Source organism: Dufourea novaeangliae, unplaced genomic scaffold (genome assembly GCF_001272555.1).
Source record: "Dufourea novaeangliae isolate 0120121106 unplaced genomic scaffold, ASM127255v1 scaffold168, whole genome shotgun sequence".
NCBI classification, from domain to species: Eukaryota; Metazoa; Arthropoda; class Insecta; order Hymenoptera; family Halictidae; genus Dufourea; species Dufourea novaeangliae.
Genome location: NW_015374062.1, coordinates 1,190,607 through 1,210,672, shown reverse-complemented (window position 1 = coordinate 1,210,672; position 20,066 = coordinate 1,190,607). Strand labels below are relative to the sequence as shown.

Sequence of the window (20,066 nt, the reverse complement as noted above, 5' to 3'; positions counted from 1 at the left end):
CAATGTGGAGAAGGAACCGAATGCGGCTGGTGAGCCGCAGGTTTTACAGCTCTGATGTAAGGCATGCCAAAAGAATCACTTTGAAAGTAAACTAAAATACAACATAACCATGCAATTTCGTGCAATTTTCTTAGATATCTCGAATTCATTCAGCATTGTCTCTTGATATGAGATCGAAGGTTTTCTGATTATTATACATATATTCCCAATTTATGGGCATTGATAATCATCGAGATACCTACAATATGAGTACTATGTGTAGAGTGTTAATAAAAATCTGGGACACTTTTACAGGGTGGATTCTACACGCCGAACTGAGACGAAAAGCAAGAATGACGAAATGGCGTTCCATGCCTTGTTTCTGAGACAGTAATACGGATGGAATACTCGTAAAATATGTCTGACACGGCGGGTTATTCTACTTGAGAGGCACGTTCTTCCATTGTTTCACGTGTCGGTGTCATTCATTTGATTGTATTTCATTCTAAATTTATTCGAACGCAATTTTGTCATTCTTGATTTTCATCTTAGTTTGGCGTGTAGAATCCACCCTGTGAAAATGTCCCCCTTTTTTGTTCGCACCCGTATATTGCAATAAAAAAGAATTGGACGGACTGCATCAGTTCATTTGGAATTAGATTAACAAAAATTATTTCCTTTTTTCCTTTCATAAATAAGTTACAAATACTTTCGCGAACATAAACTTCAATTACTTTTTAATTATTTCAAATAAAAGACATTCAATAAAGTAAGTCGTATTTTGCAGTTTTATAACGTATCCCTCCAGTTTGTAATTTCCAACATATGTCTTGTCCAATTCATTAATATTGCGATACTAGTAAAACAGAGAAAACCACTCGGAAATCGTCGACCAAAAAAAAATTTCACACAATGCGAAAATAGTACCGTGTGGTTGAATGCCGTTTCCGGTGATTTTGATCTTCGATAAATCAACGTCCTTTACAACGTTCGCCTGGAAAGGGGAACCAGGGATGTGTTTGTCGTTGAATGTGATATTGATGCCGTAATCACCAATTTCTGTTGGTAGATATGCAACTGAACACGTTCCATCACCATTATCTCGACAACTAATGGCAGCTTCACAAGGACCTTCTACTGTTACGCCAAGACCTCCTTGGCCAGCTCCACGAGTATCGATGACAAATTCGGCTGGTTTATTTATTATTCCATGTGTCAGTCCACTCCCAGATGCTCGAACTTTTCCAGGGTCGGCGCCATGGACACAGGTTAGACGGTATGGTTGATTTGAAATTGGTTCTCCACCGAAACTGATACCCAAAAGGTATTCACCAAGCTCTGTCGGCGTGAAGTTCATTACGTAACCATCGTTGGTCGGTACTACGTGGGCTTTTATTCGATTTCCAGAAGGGGCTGTTATTGTCACTTGAATATCGGCTACTTTTCCCACATCCTGAGTGATCACGTGGAACTGCTGCAAGCTATTCACCGGAGCCGCTGCAGGACGGTTTTAATTTTGATACTTGTTTCTTTTTCTTCTCAACGGGTATAGCCGGATAAAGGTCCATTTATACTACGACGGGCCGAGCTCGGGACGAGCCTGCGACAAACTCGGAATGAGCTCGGTAGTACCCTTATATACATTGTTTTATTTCGAACACATGAAAGAATATTTTTTCATTGAAGGGTCGTCGAAGGCTCGTCCAGTACTCGTCCCGAGCTCTGCCTGTTCTAAACTCTGTTCAACTTAAGAATAACCTCGTTTCACGCCTGGACTGGATCTAAGGAGACTTCAGAATGTCCAAACCTCCACTGTTTTCGTTGGCGTCGGTGACGCCACACGCTTGAGCTATACCGTTAATCGGTAGGTGACCGGCAAAGATAGCGAGCTACGACCAATCGCATGCGTCAGATCGGTAGGCAACAGTGGGAGTCGTGCAGATCGGTCGAAAACTTAAGTTGGACAGAGTTTAGTACAAATTTACCTTTAAAAGGTCAAAAGTTCCCTTACACCAGCTTGGACTGGCAATGGACCATTCGTTAGTTTAAGAAAAAATAATTTGCACCAATTTGAAAAAGTAATCGACAATTTGAATTTTTGTCACTTAGATAAGTGCATTATACCATTTCAAATGTTCCTACATTCAGCAAAACGGTACATAAGTTACAGAAGGTAAATTCCTCAACTAAAATTATGCGGTGCCATTATTATTACAAAATATTTACCCTGATATTAAGAGACTTTGGGAAGGGGAGGGGGAGGGGGAGAGAAAGAGCGTGGATGACAGAGTGGAGACCTAGCAAATGTTAGCGAAAGCCAAATTTTGAGTACAGTAGTTATAAGCTACCCATTTTCTATCCTAGTAGTGTCATTCTCGATCTCGTAATAATCTAGACCTAAGAATATTGATAACGTGCTGCACACAGACTTCGCCTGCTGGGAATATGTAATTGCGTTGCACTTGGAAACTCTCCTTGAGGTTCCTTCAGAAAACAACCTATAAGATCTAACGGAGATGTCGTAACCCGGTCACATGTTAATTAATTGTAAAACTGACGATAGCTGTCGACTGAGCTATTGCATTGTTATATCATTCATGATTCATTGGACTGTTGCCCATTTGGCAGGCCCTGTTGCATTAAACTCCATCGTTAATTCTCATTGAGTTATTTTACAACTATTCCATTACTATATTATTCTATACCATTACTTATATCTTTCACTTCGGATAACTTTTTTAATATAAATATTATTAGAGAAAGTTTTGACAAATTTTTTAAATTTACATATTTGATGAAATTCTTTGTAATCATAAAAATATAAGCAGAACAGAAAATAATTTTTTACTTACTTCGAGCGAGGCCGTCGACTTTAATCTTCGAAACATCTACATGCGGTTGAACGTTGACTTTTATAGGGCAGTAGGGTACATTTAGACCTCCATACTTCAAGTTTATAAAGTAATTCCCTGGCTGTGGTGCTAAATAATGAACTGTGTATGTACCATCGTCTTTCTTCTTCAAGGAAAATAATATATCTTCTTCTTCAGAATTTACAATGCTGACATTAAGGTCGCCTGGGCCAGCTCTGCGACAGTCAATATCAAAATCCACCAGAGTATTAGACTTTATTCCTTTCTCAAGACCAGGCCCATAAGCTGATACTAAAGCAGGATTCAATGGTGTATCTACTTTCATCCTAAACGGCGAATCCTTCATGGCTACGCCACCGTAATTTACCTGAACATAAGAAAACAAAAATAATGACAACTAACTGTGATTTATTTCAACATCACTATGTGAAAATTTTAGTATCCTTGCAAGTGTGAAGTTTGTGAAGGTTCCAGGTAATAGGTGCTTGAAAAATTAAAATAATAAAATATGTATATAATTATCTGACCATAATAATATGTTGTGTTCCAGATGTTGGAGTATAATGGCATTTTAATTTTCCATCATGATTATCTTCTACTCGAACAGGAACGTCTTTCCCACACACATCTTGCACAATGACTTCTAAATTCGCTTGACCAGCTTGCTTTACGTCTACTGTAAAATTTGTTGGTTTGTCATTAGGAACGGATTCTGCTTGAACTCCCGGACCGTATACTTTCACCTGAAAATTAAACTTAATTATCGTTTTATCGTAAACTTGCATAACATCAGAAATTATAAAAATTTCAACCTTATCGGGATCGAAATTAGATTTTGGCAAAATATTCGCAACGTATGGTGAATTCGGAATATCTTCGTTTTCACATAGTATGTGAATCGCATACTGTCCTGGAGCAGTTGGTAAATAAGATACGTCTGCCGTTCCGTCCCCATGATCATAACACATAATTTTTGCTTTCGATGGGCCCTCGATCGAAAATCCAAGGCCACCAGTTTCACCATTTGTGTTTACGGTGAATTTGGCTGGGTAATCAACTACTCCGCCGTGAAGGCCAGGCCCAAAGGCTTTGATAGCTGACTCTTTATACGGTCCGACATTGACTTCGAATGGTGCCTTAGAAATGTCTCTTCCACCATAAGTTACCGTTACCACGTGTCGTCCCTCTTTAGTCGGCGTATAATTACATTTATACGTTGTTGGATCAATCTTAGTAATACTGGAAACATTGTACAATACATCATTATTTGGTAAAACATTAAAGCGACCAATTTTTCCAGAGAATTACACCGATAACACGTTTGTAAAACTTTACACAACCCGGCAAGCGCATACTTTGTTGCCCCAACGCGCTGAGGCGGCTACATTTTTATTATAAAACATATTTCATCATTATATTACATATCGTGTATGATATTCTTATCACTGCCGACTTGAGTTCCCACAATAATATAATGTATAAGATTTAAAAATAACAAAGGAGCATTTTATAACTTAATAATTACAAAAAGTACAAAATTACTTACTGTATAGGGCAGTTAACACCACCAGGAGCAATAACGTTAACTCCTGGTACTTCGTCACCTACGCCCTTCGTAATAACAGTGAATTCCGCGTTGTCACGAACGCGTACACCATTTGGTAAAATTCCTCGTCCGTATGCTTTGCACTTTTTTTTACTGTCTGTCACTGGAGATACATTAACAGAGTAAGGACTTCCAGGTATAGGTTTCCCGGCGAAAGCTACATTTATCGAATGTAAGCCAGGTAATGAGGGAGTGTATTCGCACCTCCATACATCCGACGAGGATCGAAATAATTTTGCAGGTACGTTTGTCAGTGATCCCTATAAAACAGTTCTTTCAAATATTCGTATTTTACTTATTTTAGATTGTACTTACGTAGAATTATATCGGTATACGTATAACTATAATTCATCGTCCCTAGTATATTTTTATATATATTTTATGCTTGTAAAAGCAAGAGTAATATTTCATACTAACTTTTGTATAATTTAATTTCTATTTATAGTAAAATAATTATCATGCAGGTCGTTCACTTTAACTTGAGTCTACTGTATTTCCTTTTAATTTGAATCAACTGGAACAATAATATACCTGGGGGTCTTTTATTATAACTTGTGGAGCGCTATTACCAGCATTTTTTGTGTATATTTCAAAGAATGTTGATTTGTTAACTATGGTACCATCTGGTAGTAACCCAGGCCCACTTGCTGTAATTTCTGTATGATCACTGGATTGTACTCCAACATTTACTACGTAAGGACTGGTTGAACACTCTCTTCCATCGACAAATACCCTTATTTTATGTGGTCCATGGGATTTTGGAATATAAGAAACAGAATACTTGAATTTTCCATCTTTATCAAACATAACATCAACCTGTAGAAAAGAGAGGACATCATAGACGTCCTTTTTATCATTTTCTTTTTTCGTAATATACGCATGACTATACAACTTATGTCAGACTGTAATGTAAATAAGTTTTCGAACAGGAACCAAAAAACCTTTGGGGGTGGGGGGCAAATTTGGGCCCCTTACCCTATTAACGAAACTTATATATTATGACAATAAAGTATTCCACATTAAATTATATTTATCTTACAGTATTACATAATCAGAATGTACATGTGTATATTAGAGTTAGGAAAAATTAGTCCAGAAATTATATCAAGCAAGCTAATATAAAAAGCTTTGGTTTAGATATGCATTTGGTTAAGATATTTATACCTTAAAAAATTATGCTTACCGGTATTTTGTTTTCTTTTGGATCTTCTATCACAACATCAACTTTACCCGGTGAAAGTGTTTCTACGGTAAAATTGGTACGTGTATCAATTACTGGACCTGTTGGCTCAATACCGGGCCCATAAACTTGTATTCTGTAAAAAAAACATTTCATCACAATTAAGTAATGTCATGTTTTTCAATTACACATGCAAGTATTTATATCAGATTGACACGATTTCTGCTTCTCAGAGATTTCTGGCGGAGCCTCGGCGACTCGCCTTTGTATTCTGCTGGCAACGACACACAGTGGCGAATTTCCTCGAAAAGCTAGCCAAAAGTAATATTTCCAATTTTAAGCCGAATCATTGAAGTGTTTTATTATAATATGACTCTAAGAAGATAAAAATATAACTGTTTAACGTTAAATATTTAATTTTCCGTCCTAATTAGAATTAGAATTATTACAAATATTAACATTTTTGTGATGTATTTTAATTGGCCAAATAATTACACAATCTATAATATGTACAATATTTAACATGTACATGTATATATGTATATGATACACAACTGGCAAAAATTATTGCATCGCTTGTGCACTAGTGAAAAATTGTCGAAATTCAATGTTCCATAACTCTGTAAATATTCTTAAAAATTTCTTTAACCGAAAAACCAACTCACTTCTTGGCCTTGTAACGACCACTGGCGCGTGTAAATAAAGAAAATTTGGCGTATAAACGGTTTGCGGGTTTTTTTCATTTGAAATGATACCAGGGCTTCTGACGTCCCCGAAGCTTTATTGCACTTGTATTATTTACCTTCCTGGGGTCGTTCGCTGCTTCAGTGGGGCTCCCTCTTTCAATGTTGCATGTGGGTATTGAGATAAATAAGTCATCATAGATAATTCGTCTATATTTGGGCTGATCATTTCTTCAGGTTTAATAAGCTATAACAAAATTATAATCTAAATTAAGTGCATAGTATTTGCAATCGATCAGCAAAACCGGTTGACAAAACCGATCGGTAAAACCGAACATAGTATGGAGACATGTTATCGGCACGTGCCAACAGGCGTAATGAGGACGTAGCTTAATGCTTATATTTTTTTAATGAATATTCAATTAATTCCACGATTGAAAGTAACCAAAATCGTTTACTTGGCATTGGTTTTCAGAGTATCGCAGGAGCTCGGCCGGCAGACTCACGTTCTGATTGGTCGAGGTTTTTTGACGATGCGTACAATATATTCACCTGTGGTATGTTTAGCCAATTATCAGCTAAGTCCATTGCAACAGAAGTATTTGATAAGGCATTATCGGGTTTCCAGTCTTTCCACTCTGGGCAAAGCCCAGGTGCAACAGCATCTACAAGTGCGCCAATAGTTCGCCCATCCTTCCAATTAGATGTGAAATTATTAATTGGTAAATCTGGAATTCTGGACTGGATCCAACGCAATAATCTTGTATTTGGTGCCACAGGCTTGTCGGACTCCTCTTCATCCAGCATAGGTAGCGAAATGGAATAATGCAAGATTAGTGTCCATAATAATCCAAGAATAATCGGAGCCAGTCAAGCAAATATCTAATGTGATGCCGAGGCATCCCTTTCAAGAGCCGATGGCTTTTTTGAGACGTAAGTAAAGATTAAAAGCTCGCATATCGATGAGACAACAGTAATGGACCAATGAAACTTTCTTATTCTTGGTTACCTTGTTACGAAAATTTTCTTGGAATATTACAAACGCGACAAAATTGGGATCATATAAAACTTGAATTTTTCGAAACGAAGATCTTTGTTTAAAAGTAGTTTATTTATAATGTGACTTATTAGACGGGAGTCGGTCTAAAACAGAGTCGTTACCGCTTTCGGCTTCTTAATTATGCTTGTGGGGAGAGCCGTTGCCCGACAACGACGGCCAGCTAGCAAAACAGAATTCCAATTTGAAAAACTGCCGACGCCGACATTGCATGTACATAAATGTATCTCGCTTACACTCACAATCAGTGGTGTGCGTTTTCTTTGGTATCATATGATATATCGATGCTGAAGTCCCTGTGATACGTATGCTTAAAAGGTTCGAACCTTGTCAGTAGGTATCATTCTGACATCAATTCCAGAATGGTGCCTATGAATCATGCGTGCTTGTAATACCATGATTCGTCGCCGCTAAGTATCGATACTGCTTGAGCAGGATCACGGCCCATCACTACTACATAATTAGTCTATAATATACAGTAGCACATAGAGATATTAAAATATAAATGTATACGTTTGAGACTCGTGAATTATTGGGGAACATTGTTAAACAAATTGGAAAAGATGTGAAAACCACGATTTTCGCGCGTAGAAGAAAATATAATTATTTTAGAAAAAAAAAGGTTGCAATAAAAAGTGTAGGTATTTTCAAAGTGAGTTATAGTACGTTAAAATCGGTGCACATATTAAGTTGCAAACGAATTAAAACTGTCAAAATAGGCTCTTTTTTTCAATTGTTTAATACTCAGAGAGACTTGAACATAGTGCTTTGAAACTTTAGGAGAATATGGCCTCCATTACGATTAAAAAGTGTCCCAAAATTCAGCAGTAAATATTTGCTGGGTTTTACAAAAAACCATTAATTTATCCCAAACGTGACTCCGAAAAAGTTCATTTCAGTATTAAATTTAATTTACTTTTAATTTTAGGATTAAATTTAATACTAAAAAAGTGGTTCAATGTTAAACCTTGTTTCAGATTCCTTATAATGTACGCGTAGTCGCATGGCGTAACCGGTTAGCCATCAGTGACGTCATCGTCTAAAATCGCTGTGAGATACAGTGGAGAGAAACGTCATGGACAGTCAGGTTGAAGAGAGATGCTACTGTCACCTGAATACGTGTCGATGGGTGATTGTATTTACTGTGAGTACCAGTTTGTATGCACATACCATATAAGATAGAAATGTCAAATATTCTGCTGTAATCTCTTGTATAGGAACATTCAAAACTTTGTCCACATTATCCAAATGTATGCGAATGTATCGTTTTTACATTCTATTTCACAACAAATGGTAAATGATAAATTTACTTATACAATAAATAACAATGCACTATAAACAATAAATAAACAATGTATGCAACATGCATATGTGTCAGGATAGGAACTATCTATCGCCTATCACAAAAAACTCGAGAGCCGTATCTTCGATTGGGAGATATTAAATTCTGACTTACGCTTACAATCTGTGTGTATAACACACTGCATAACAATGTCAGCAAACTTACAAAAATATCATTACCTACATACGTGTATGCCGTATGTGTTAATTTTATAAAAAATTAGGAAAAATTAGGATATGTATGTACTAAGAACCGAATCGCAGATATATTGACTGACCCGATACCGAAATGTAAATTCGCAGAATTATGAGATATGTTATCGATGAAGCCGAAGAAAAAGATAAAATAAGTCGTCTGAACACGTTGATTCAAAGTGGGAATATTGAAAATGATTCAATCGACACCATTGGTATGTGTGTGATGCGTGTGACTTTGTGATGTGTGTCGTGTTTTGTGGTTGCTTGATTTGCTAAGTGACGTACTTCCGTTTTCCTCTTTTGTTCTCTTCACGTAGTAGAAGCATTAGTTTAAAGGCTCCCACAAACCAACGCGAAATATTTGCTGCGGCAACAACAGTTTAAAATACATAGCGTCATATGAGACTTTTAACACCAATGCAAAAAATTTCCATGAAAAATTTCGCTCTACGAGACAGTTTTTTTTGCTGCTCGTTTCCTTCAATCTCTTAACTTGATTCAAACTTCAAAAAAGCAATCGGTGCCTAGGCATGATGGTGGTAGTTCTGGTGGTTCCAAATGTAGAAAAAACTGATCATCAAATAATTTTCACTAATGCTCATGGCTAGTGTTGGTCCAGATTATAAATATATACGATCGTGGAATTTTCGAGGTTTCTAACGTTGGAAAAAGATTTGAAAGAAATTTTTTAAATAGCACCAGTAGTTGGATTCACTTTTATCTGGACACTTATGCTTGTATGTTTGCTACCCACACTACCAATACAGTTAGGGAAGAGCCATAAATTCTTAAACCCTTGTGCAGACTGTTTCCAAATTTCCATTGTAGGTTCGGGCAAATATATTGTTTCAAATCATCCCAGGAACCCCTCATTTCCGGAAGTCGAAGCTATTTTGGGACACCCTGTATATTTCCTAATTTTCTGCTTATAGCTTCATAAACCTCTGTCACGATTGCACTCACTGTTGAAAATCCAATTTGAAAACTATGCTCAACTGTTTAGAAAGCATCATCGGTGGCAAGAAATCTACAAAAAAGGTATTTTTATTTCAGATGGCAGGATTAAAAGAAAATGGAAACATTTACGAGACGCAAAATATATTAGGTGTAATAAAACAAAAATTGAACAGACAGCGAATACAAGTCAAAAATGAGTATTGGCCGATCAAATGAACGTTTTTAATCATTATTTGACCTATACTGACACTTCCTCTAATATCAGCGGTATTGATAATGAAACAAATATAGAACCTGTCGCGAATGTAGAAAATCGAGATATTCCATCCGAACATTCAGTTAGTTCCCTAATACCTGAAATCTTAACACGGCGAAACACATTTAGAAAACGAAATTCGAAACCATCATCTGTAGAAGAATTGATGACATATTTTAAAAGTAGAAGAAAGAGTGAATATGATGCAATTGATCATATTTTTTAGGCTACGCAAAGATTGTGAAAACACTTTCTGGAACCAGACAAGCAATAACAAAAATGAAAATTGCTGAAGTCATCGAACTTTTGCATCAAAAGGAACTCACATCAACACGTCTATCTAACCCTGAAAGTACAATTAGACATCAGGATAATGCTGATACTTTTAATTATCTTGTATATAGATCTGAAAGTACAAGTAATTCTAGAAAGTCTACCAATTCGAATTCTGTATGTAAATCTGGTAGTGCACTAACATAAATTATCCATATATTTCTAACTTTATTGCGTCATATAATCAATAAAATTTATTGTTTTCATAACGTGTAAATATTATTTTAAAATATCTAGTTATGTATATTCTTGTATGTTTCTCTCTGCATTTAATATTTATGAGTACTAATACGTAATTATAATTACTTAAATTTTTTTACCGTAATGCAATGGCAAGTCGTTCTTCAGGTGAGATAGCTTCACGATAATTTGTATCGGGTTTTTAGTCATTTTTTGTGAATTCCAAAATTTCATCGAAACACTTAATGGTCATTCTAAAGCAAATCTAAAAGCGTTGCTCATCTTTCCGAAGTTCTGGCATTAAGGTATGGAATTCTCTATATTTTTTTCGTTCAAGGTTTATATCATGTACCCACTTTCTTCTTTTTCTAAAATAAGACGTCATGCATTTTAAACTGTTACGAATCGATTGCCGCAAAAACATTTCGCGTTGGTTTGTGGGAGCCTTAATATGTATGTACCAAAGACGTAAGTTTATTTTTGTTAATTACACTTTTATATTAAGTATCGCTAAGTGCCATCATTTCTTTAACCTCGCATCCGAAAGTAGAAACCATAAAGTCTAACGGTAACTTATTAATTATACACTGAAGTTAAAGTTCAAATATGCCTACATTATTGTCAAACTACATATGTGTGATATTGTAGAAATACGTGCAGTCTGTGGTTTGGGTACATGAAACATAATTAATCGAAGGCGGACCAGTACTTCCTGCCGCAACATTTAATTGATATACACACACATACATGTGTGAAATGCCATAACCGGAATACGTGCGGTTAAGATAAAACGACAACATTAGCCCTTAGAATTAATAGGCAATCATCTTTAGACTAAATATCGTAAAATTTTTAAACTTTGAAATTATAGAAATATTAACACTTTTTTGCTTCACGTTTAATGGCATCTCACTCACTCTTAATTGTGCTAGAATGAGAGGAACTTCAAGTGTTTACGTTAACTATCGATTAGATATGCCAAATGATTCGTATGGTCCCAAGTACAAATCGAACAGAAGACATACAGTTTTCAATTAATTTGTTCACTTCATTATGCAATCTTTCCGAAGTTTCTTCCAATCGTCAAAATTTACAAATAAATTAGAACTATTAGATTTTCTAGTACATCTAACATTTTTAGTATGTTTATGTAATTATGAAATAGAATATGTATAGATATAATGAGAAATAACAAAAACATAATTGATATCATATTGAATGCTGAAATGATTTTCTGAATGTAAATAATAGAGATATGCGAAGGAATTTGAAACCCTAAGAAAATATCGAAACACAATAACATTCTTTCATGAGATTTAAACTCGTAGTCTTGAAGTTAGCTGTCAGGACGCCAACATGAAGGTTACGTTTGATTTTAAGGGACATACGATTGTTCAAATTGTAGGGACAGCTTTCAGTTTAGAAATATTTCTTATAAGAAGTATTATCTATTAATAGCTAGTATTATAGGATTTGCTAATATTCGCTATTATTTACATACCGTCATCAGTTTCGTGTGAAAAACATTAGATCACGCCGTAACTTTCTGTTATGACTCATGACTTATGAGAAAAGAAACGGATGATACTAAAGTTTACCATTTCGTTCTTCTTTTCTAACGTTATTTTAGACGTGTTTTATTAAAATTCATTTTTAGTCAAACTAAATAGATACAATGCATCTGATTGCCTTCCATATATCCTTATATCACTTGTATTTATTAAATCGTCTGAAAAGTTCGTGCAGTTTTGTAACGTAGAATTGCGGGTCACAAATTTTAGTTTTTATTTAACTTCATTAGTAAACAATTTTTTATATTGGGTAGTTTTATTGTAACAGTTATACAGTCTTTCGTTGGTAAAAATGGTAATAAAGATATTCGTGCTTGAAACAGCACAAACTTTTCGGACAACCTAATACGTTATGAAATGCGTATACATCAATGACCTTGAAATCTTCAATCCATGAAAGTGATCTTACTTGTATTATTTGTAAATAAATCGCTATTCATTAATTATTTAATGAATTATTGAAACGTGGTGTGTGACTTCGGGTAACATTTATGTTTAAATTCATATTACTAATAGTAATAAATAAGTATTTGTCAAAGGTACATGTCTAAGTTTCCAATCAAAATTGTTACCGTGTTTAAATCAACATTAGACATACAACCTTCGAATTTGTACATTCATCCTTTCTTTTTTGAGAGGCAAAAAGAACCTTCACGATTTAACGTTAATCAAAAGAATTGCTAAAGAGGAATGTGTTACTCACCGATATTGACAATCCGTATTCCTTGATCTTCTAAAAATTTTAAAGCAACTGACACATTTTCAAGCTTCTGTGACCTGAAGGTGGGTTTCTGATTATGTCTTGGAAGTTTCTTCTGCACCAGCACTTCGATTAAATGTATCAATATAAGGCCATCCGACAAATCGCATTCTAAATCATCAATGCGTCTGTTTATAACTTTAAGTCGTTCGTTCGCCCATCGTGTAAATGTATTTCGTTGGATTAATTTCCACGGTGCATCCTCAAGTAAATCTTGGTCCCACATCTCTGCGTCCTCTTCCTCAGCGTTCTCGCACTCAACTGACTTATCGTTCTCGCACATTTTATCGGCCGCCTCACTCCTATAGAACAACATTGGCATTTGTGAGTAAAGTGGTGGTAAAATTTACTATGTGTGCGTTCACACACTCTGCGCAGTCACTCCTTCTCTGCATTCTTCATCTCATTCTTTCTTTCTCAGGTCTTCGGGAACGTCTATACCAAACTTGTTTCTATTCTCTCTCTTCCTCTCTCTCTCTCTCTCTCTCTCTCTCTCTCTCTCTCTCTCTCTCTCACTCTCTCTCTCTTTTTTTTCTTTTTGTGCATTACGAAAAGTAGCACATTTCATTTTTCTTACAAAAACCAGCACATTTGACTTCTTTCTCATGAAAAATAACACGTTTCGTTGTTCGCCGCAAAAAGCATCACATTTGGATGGTCAGCTACGAAAACTAGCACGTTTCGACTTTCGCTACGAAAACTAACACGTTCGAGTGATTTGCCACGAAAAGTAGCATGTTCCGTTTCTAGCGACGAAAAGAAGCACATTTGAATGGTTGATTAAATATTAATTTACTTTTAAATATCTCAAAGCTCTTACCAGAATTTTAATTAAATAATAGCAATAATTAGTACTTGTCAATTATGATATGCTGAAAGTAAGGTTGCAAAACAATTTTACAAGCAAATAACATCTTTTTACTGTCCTAGCCATCACAAAGTTCAGTGATACACAAGATCAACGTTTATAATTGAGTATATTCTAGATGTTTATGGTACGCAACGCGTAACACCCTCAAGTTTTGAAAAACACAAATTTACGTAAAAACGCACGATTTTTGGCAAAAATGGAATATTATGAGAGCGACACACCCTACTAAAGAATCTCCAAAAAATGGAGATACTACTTATGAGAATACGCCGCTACTGTAAAAGGATAAATATAATACAATATAAGGTGCCTTTAAAACTTCAATAAGAAAAAACCTTGTTCCGCATTTCTTAGCGTTTTTGATTGTTTCACAACTAGGATGTTGAACTAAAAAATCGCAATAAATTCTCTAACACGTGCCCGGGAAATTCGACATATCTATCAGATATTTTATAGAATTTTTGAACGTCATTAAACTAGGAAAATAAGAGGGTTGAAAATCAGCACAAACTGTCTTTTCTCAACAAGCTATCGAATGATATATCACAGGTCCAAATCGATTTAAGGGCACTTTTAACCATCTCATCCTGCTATACCCTTGTGAATGGAAGTTAAAAAGGAGACTAAAACTTTTGATACACCGTATTTCTTATTTGTTGACTTATTATAATTGAAATATTCAACTCATTCACTGATCATTTCAATCTCGGTTTTAGTTTGTAAATCTGAACATGGTCAATTTACTTGCGAACATATTCTAAATAATAAAATAAGATTATACTTGAGAAAAAATTATCAAAGTTTAACCCAAACACAAGTCAAGTAATTTTAATTAATCAACTATGCGAGTACTGAAGACTTAAATAGTACTAATAGTAATACGAATTAGGCTTGTGTTTCCGGTGTGTATGGTGCAGAGAGTCGAAAGCGAGAGTGCGAGAGATAATCAGAGATAATTTAGCATTTGAGAGGAGAGGAGGCGAAAGAAGAAGATAGGAGTATAGTGACAGTAAAGGAGTAAGTAAGAAAAGCTGGAATATAATAAGAAGAAGTGAAAGAGATGCAGGTGGAATGAAAAGGGAAGGAAAGTAGTCAGAAAAGACAGGTTAGTTTTAGGAGCGGAAAAGGTGCGGACAGGCGGGAAGAACGGAGGAGGGGGCAGTGCCATCTAGCGATAGAAGGGAGAAGGAGAGTAGGACAAGGTGCGAGGATCTCGGTAGATAAAGAAGAGTTGATAGGGGGTGGAAATGAAGAAGTTGTAAGAGCTAAAGGGCAGAAAGAAGAAGGGGAAAGGGGGAGGATGACAACGAACAGAAAAAAGAGGAGGGATCAAGGAAAGAGGTATGGAAAGTAGAATTTTGAAACATAGCAGGACTAATTGGTAAAGACTTCTGGAAAAGCTTATGTGCCTGGGAGGTGATAGTGTGGATGGAGACGTGGGTAGAATAGAAGGCATGGGAGAAAATGAAAGGAAGATTATTGATTTATTACCACGGATATAGGACGCCAATTCGAGACACAACTATTCAATGAATTATGCCGATTGCTGAGTACGAAACATATTTGTACTGTTAAGCCACTGTTTGTTTTCTAGTTCGGGATTCCGGCCAGAGGTCTTGTTGAAGGAATTGAACAAATGTTTGACTACTAACTAATACTTTATTAATTATTACTTGATACATATTGGTCGACAGCGCAAGTGGAACAACGACCTGCGCTAAGATACATCCCCTTATATTAAGTCTCTAGAACTGACTTTAGCCAGTTCTTATCACCGTGACTGTCCTTTACATCCTTCAGGCACTTCGATGAAAAGCGAATGAGCTGCACCCGCTCTATGTACATCAGCACATTCCTGAGGACATCTCCGGATGCAACGGGATCCGCATAACAGTACGACGGTCTAGCATCCGCATCCATCAAATGCCACGATACAACTAATTGGATGGACATTTTACCCATTGTTTTAGTGGGCATTCGAACGGCCATCAAGGACCACTTGAAGTTGGTCTACAGGACAGATATGTTTACCTGTGGATTTCTTCGTCTCCAGCAATTGCGAGGCAAATTCCGACTACGTTGCACGTCTGAGAAGGCGTGTAAACGACATTCAACATAGTTTGTAATATGTACATAAAAAATATGTACATATATGTTTTTTGTTAATTAAGTACAAGCGAACCGGTAAAAAAATGACTACCCTTTCCTTTGCCAGTTGCGTTATCACTGGTAAGGATGTACTGTAGCGTACACAGCCAGGTATTTGGCCGTGGAGCGTCCGTGCACGGCTGGTAGCCATTTTAGCCCTACACAAACGACAGACGAACTCCTTACTCACGCAAAACACGAAATCGACACAAATCCAGGCAACTATATACTAAACTACAGTCAATCTAAATCCTTTTTTGAATATACACTAGGGAATTCTAACACATACGAAATAGCAACCGAATATACTGATAACATGGCGGAGCTCGTCAAAATAATGAGGACGATCTATCCACGCCTTACAGAGCGTAAAATGAAAAATCTTTTCATCCGAATCATCAAAAAACTCAAACAGAAGGAGATTCGTCATATGCCTTCAACTTTATCCGAAGAGTAGGTACGGAACAAGAACCGAATGATAATCTTGAACCTAATAACGACACCTCGTCCACTCTTCTTATTTTGCCTTCTGGAATCGCCCCTTAAATTTTTTCCCACTGGTAGTCGAACTCCCCGTATATAAATATTCTTATTTAAAAAAATAATATAATATTATGTACATATATGTATATAATATGTTGCAAAATAGTACGAGTACGCATATTCTGTTTCGACAAGATGAGAAACGTTTGTCAACTTATTACTAAAACATAAATTTGTAAATCGGTCCGAAAAAATTGCATTCAGATATGTAATCGATCTCTAAGAAGTCTGCATAGAAAACGAATAAAATATCATCATAGGACATTCCAGCATGCGTACAACGTATGAGTATGTATGTGTGTATGTACATTGACGTTCAAAGTTGGCATCCGGTACAAGAAAAAGCGAAATTCTACAATTCCTACAGTTTCCATTACTCGAAAATTGAACTTTAGAAAAAAATTGTTTTGATTTTATACATGTATTAATAAATTTCCCAATATTCCAAAATAACTAGATTTTCCTGCGGAACCCGAGTCTACACGTCAGTGTCATATGTATGTAATAGCATTCGCTACTATCCGCGGATTTCGTTATCTGCGAAAGGCCTTGGAACCAATCCCCCGCGAATACGGGGGTCCTAGTGTACCTAATTTAAGCTCCGACGTTAAAATTTGTTGAAGGACATATAAGTGCATATTGTTACATTCAGGACAAAGTAGTATAGTATGATATTACTAAATCAGACTTTTGTAAAGGATTGGAAAATTCAGAAAATATGCCGATGGTAGAAAATATTTAGCTATTTTTAATTCTTTAACCCTTTAACGCCTAGACCCTTTATTGTTATTTCAAAATTATGAGACTGATATATATGTTGTATCTCGTTTTAGGTCGAAAATATCGATATTAAACAGACTTGTTTTTTATAATTTTTTTTTCTCTTTTTTATAAGAGAATACTTGAATTTCTCAACTAAAAACGTGGAGATTTACTTCACATCAGTGAAACTACAGTTCTTTGCTGACGAAAGTTAAATATTAACCGGTGACAGAATTTGACGCACTTTTAAAATGAACGTTACACCGGTGCAACATTGGGTGTTAAAGGGTTAAAAATAGTCAATTCTTTGGAAAGTGTAATTTTAATAACAAATATATTTTTTGCTCACAATTACTGACGTCTCCAACAGAATAAACCCTATTGTTTATTAACAATAGAATAAAATTGAAAGTGTAAAAAACTAAAAACCGTTGATTTGTTTCCTTAATAGTTATCGGTAATATTAGCATGGAACTATTATTGTCAGATAGATCTTTCAGTACTTTACTTACAGGTCGACGTAAAACTTTCCGTAAAATACGTGTATTCACAGCACGAATTCCCTTCCGTGTGTTGGAAAAGTCGAACACACTTTCACACTAATGATGTACTCTGATACAACAATTAACAATTACATGAAATTAGAAGAAAAAGCCAGTCTTTGGACTATACGATGCAGTTTACAAAGGTTTACTGACGTCTATCTCCGCCGAATTTGGAAGAGAGGGAAAACGTACTGAACGAACTCCAAGAATAGTTCGCTATCCCCTAGTCTTCAACCTCCCACTTCACGAGTAAGGAACTATACAGGGTGTCTTACCTAAGTGCAAACATCTAAACATCTTCATAATTTTCAATGATACGAGAAATGTGTCAAATACAATTTGAACATTAAGACGTAGTACATCGACGCAATCCTGCAGAACCCCAGAATTAGTAAAATTATTTATGCCTATATTAACGCTGACCCTTATGGAGCGGCAACCATAACTGCAACAGGTTTCGATCGCATTACCCAACTGAACGGACATCATTTTTCTTCATCACGCATTAGATTCGAAGTCCAACGTACGTACATTAGTACTCTCTAGTGATTGGAATCCAGAAATTACAAGAGCATTGTTAAAATCAAAATTGTTTGTAACGGTTGACACTGTCTCTCGTTGTGCGTACCCCGTTTAGCTCACTTTGGATAGCTCTTCCAACGTTATGCTGACAGCTTCTGTCTTGACCAAGCATTCAATTTAAAGCTGAAAGAACGTAGATTAATCTCATGTCATTGACAATATCAATAAACGACCAGAACACTGTTAAAATCGCATTTAATCGCTGAATACCACTATTTTTTTGACCGGTGGCGCCGCCCGTGGCAAATCGCTCAAACTGCTAGCCAAATCATACCGACAGGTGAGTGAAAATTTCTGGCGATGGAAAAATGCTAATATCTCAGTAATTAGGAGTGCAAAATAAACGTCGTTAGTCTCAAATTGTTCCTGACGACTCATTACGTAACCCCAATACTGCATAAACGCAGAATTAATCAAATTATTTATGCATATATTAATGTAGACCCCTATGGAGCGGCAACCCTAATTGCAGCAGGTTTCAATCGCATTTACACCCTTAAACGAGCATAAGTTTTCATTCTCAGGCTTTGGGTTCCAAAATCAAAGAACGTAGATTAATATCCTATAGCGACTGGGAATAAGTAATAATAAGAACATCATTAATACCACAATTATCTGCAACGGTTGACACTGTGTCTCGTCATGCGCACCTCCTATAGTTCACTTTGAATAGCTCTTACAGTGTTATGCAAACAGATTTCGGCGTGATCAGGCATTTGCTTCAAAGCTTACAGACTGTAGATGAATATCCTCTAGCAACTGAGAACCAGTAATAAATAAGAATATTATTAAAATCACAATTGTTTGCAAAAGTTTACAATGTATCCCGTCATGCGTCCCCCGTTTAGTTCACTTTGGACAACGATTACAACGTTACACTGATAGCTTCCGTCTTGACCAAGCCTTCCGTTTATAGCTTGAAGAACGTAGATTAATCCCGTGTCATTGATAATATCAATAAGTGTCCAGAACACTGTTAAAATCGCATTTAATCGCGGAGTACCACTATTTTTTTGACCAGTGGCGCCATCCGTGGCGAATTGCTGAAACTACTAGCCAATTATATGGCTACCAGTTTCAGCAATTCGCCACGGATGGCGCCACCGGTCAAAAAAATAGTGGTACTCCGCATTTAAATGCGATTTTAACGGTGTTCTGGTCGTTTATTGTTATTTTCAATGACAGGAGATTAATCTATGTTCTTTTAGCTTCAAACTGAATGATTGATCAAGACGTAACTTGTCCATAGCACGTTGGAAGAGCTATTTAAAGTGAACTAAACGGGGTACGCATCGCGAGATAGAGTGTCAACCGTTGCAAACAATTAAGATTTTAACAATGTTGTTGTAATTACTGGTTCCCACCTGCCAAAGAGTACTAATCTGCATTCTTTAAACTTCAAATGTAATCCAAGACGAGGAAAACTGATGATCGTTTAGCAATGTAAATCCGATCGAAAACTGTTAACAGGCAACACTTTTCTTCGTCATGCATTACATTCGAAGTTTAAAGAATGTAGATTAGTACCCTATAACGGCTGATTCGTCTTGACCAAGCACTCAACTTGTAGCTGAAAGAACGTAGATTAATCTCCTGTCAGTGGCAATAACAATAAACGACCAGAACACTGTTAAAATCGCA

General features: G+C 36.1%; 1 protein-coding gene and 1 long non-coding RNA gene across 2 annotated transcripts in view; one reads left to right on the top strand and one right to left on the bottom strand.

Annotated features, from left to right (window-relative positions):
* Positions 1-17,935, bottom strand: part of LOC107190272 (filamin-A-like) — a 43,769-nt gene extending 25,834 nt beyond the window's left edge. Inside the window, exons 1-12 of the mRNA XM_015579054.1 lie at positions 17,811-17,935; positions 12,918-13,276; positions 11,770-11,771; positions 7,609-7,639; positions 6,874-7,181; positions 6,441-6,568; positions 5,642-5,774; positions 4,990-5,274; positions 4,399-4,718; positions 3,665-4,091; positions 3,380-3,595; positions 2,832-3,219 (exon numbers count right to left, since the gene is read on the bottom strand). Coding sequence (XP_015434540.1) covers positions 2,832-3,219; positions 3,380-3,595; positions 3,665-4,091; positions 4,399-4,718; positions 4,990-5,274; positions 5,642-5,774; positions 6,441-6,568; positions 6,874-7,181; positions 7,609-7,639; positions 11,770-11,771; positions 12,918-13,257 — 2,578 coding nt within the window. The 5' untranslated portion in view covers positions 13,258-13,276; positions 17,811-17,935. The remainder of the gene's footprint in view (positions 1-2,831; positions 3,220-3,379; positions 3,596-3,664; positions 4,092-4,398; positions 4,719-4,989; positions 5,275-5,641; positions 5,775-6,440; positions 6,569-6,873; positions 7,182-7,608; positions 7,640-11,769; positions 11,772-12,917; positions 13,277-17,810) is intronic.
* On the top strand, positions 14,760-15,937 carry LOC107190274. Its single transcript, XR_001516244.1, has 3 exons — positions 14,760-14,862; positions 14,956-15,186; positions 15,646-15,937. It is a non-coding gene; the product is annotated as an uncharacterized LOC107190274 (long non-coding RNA).
* Positions 17,936-20,066: the final 2,131 nt, after the last annotated feature.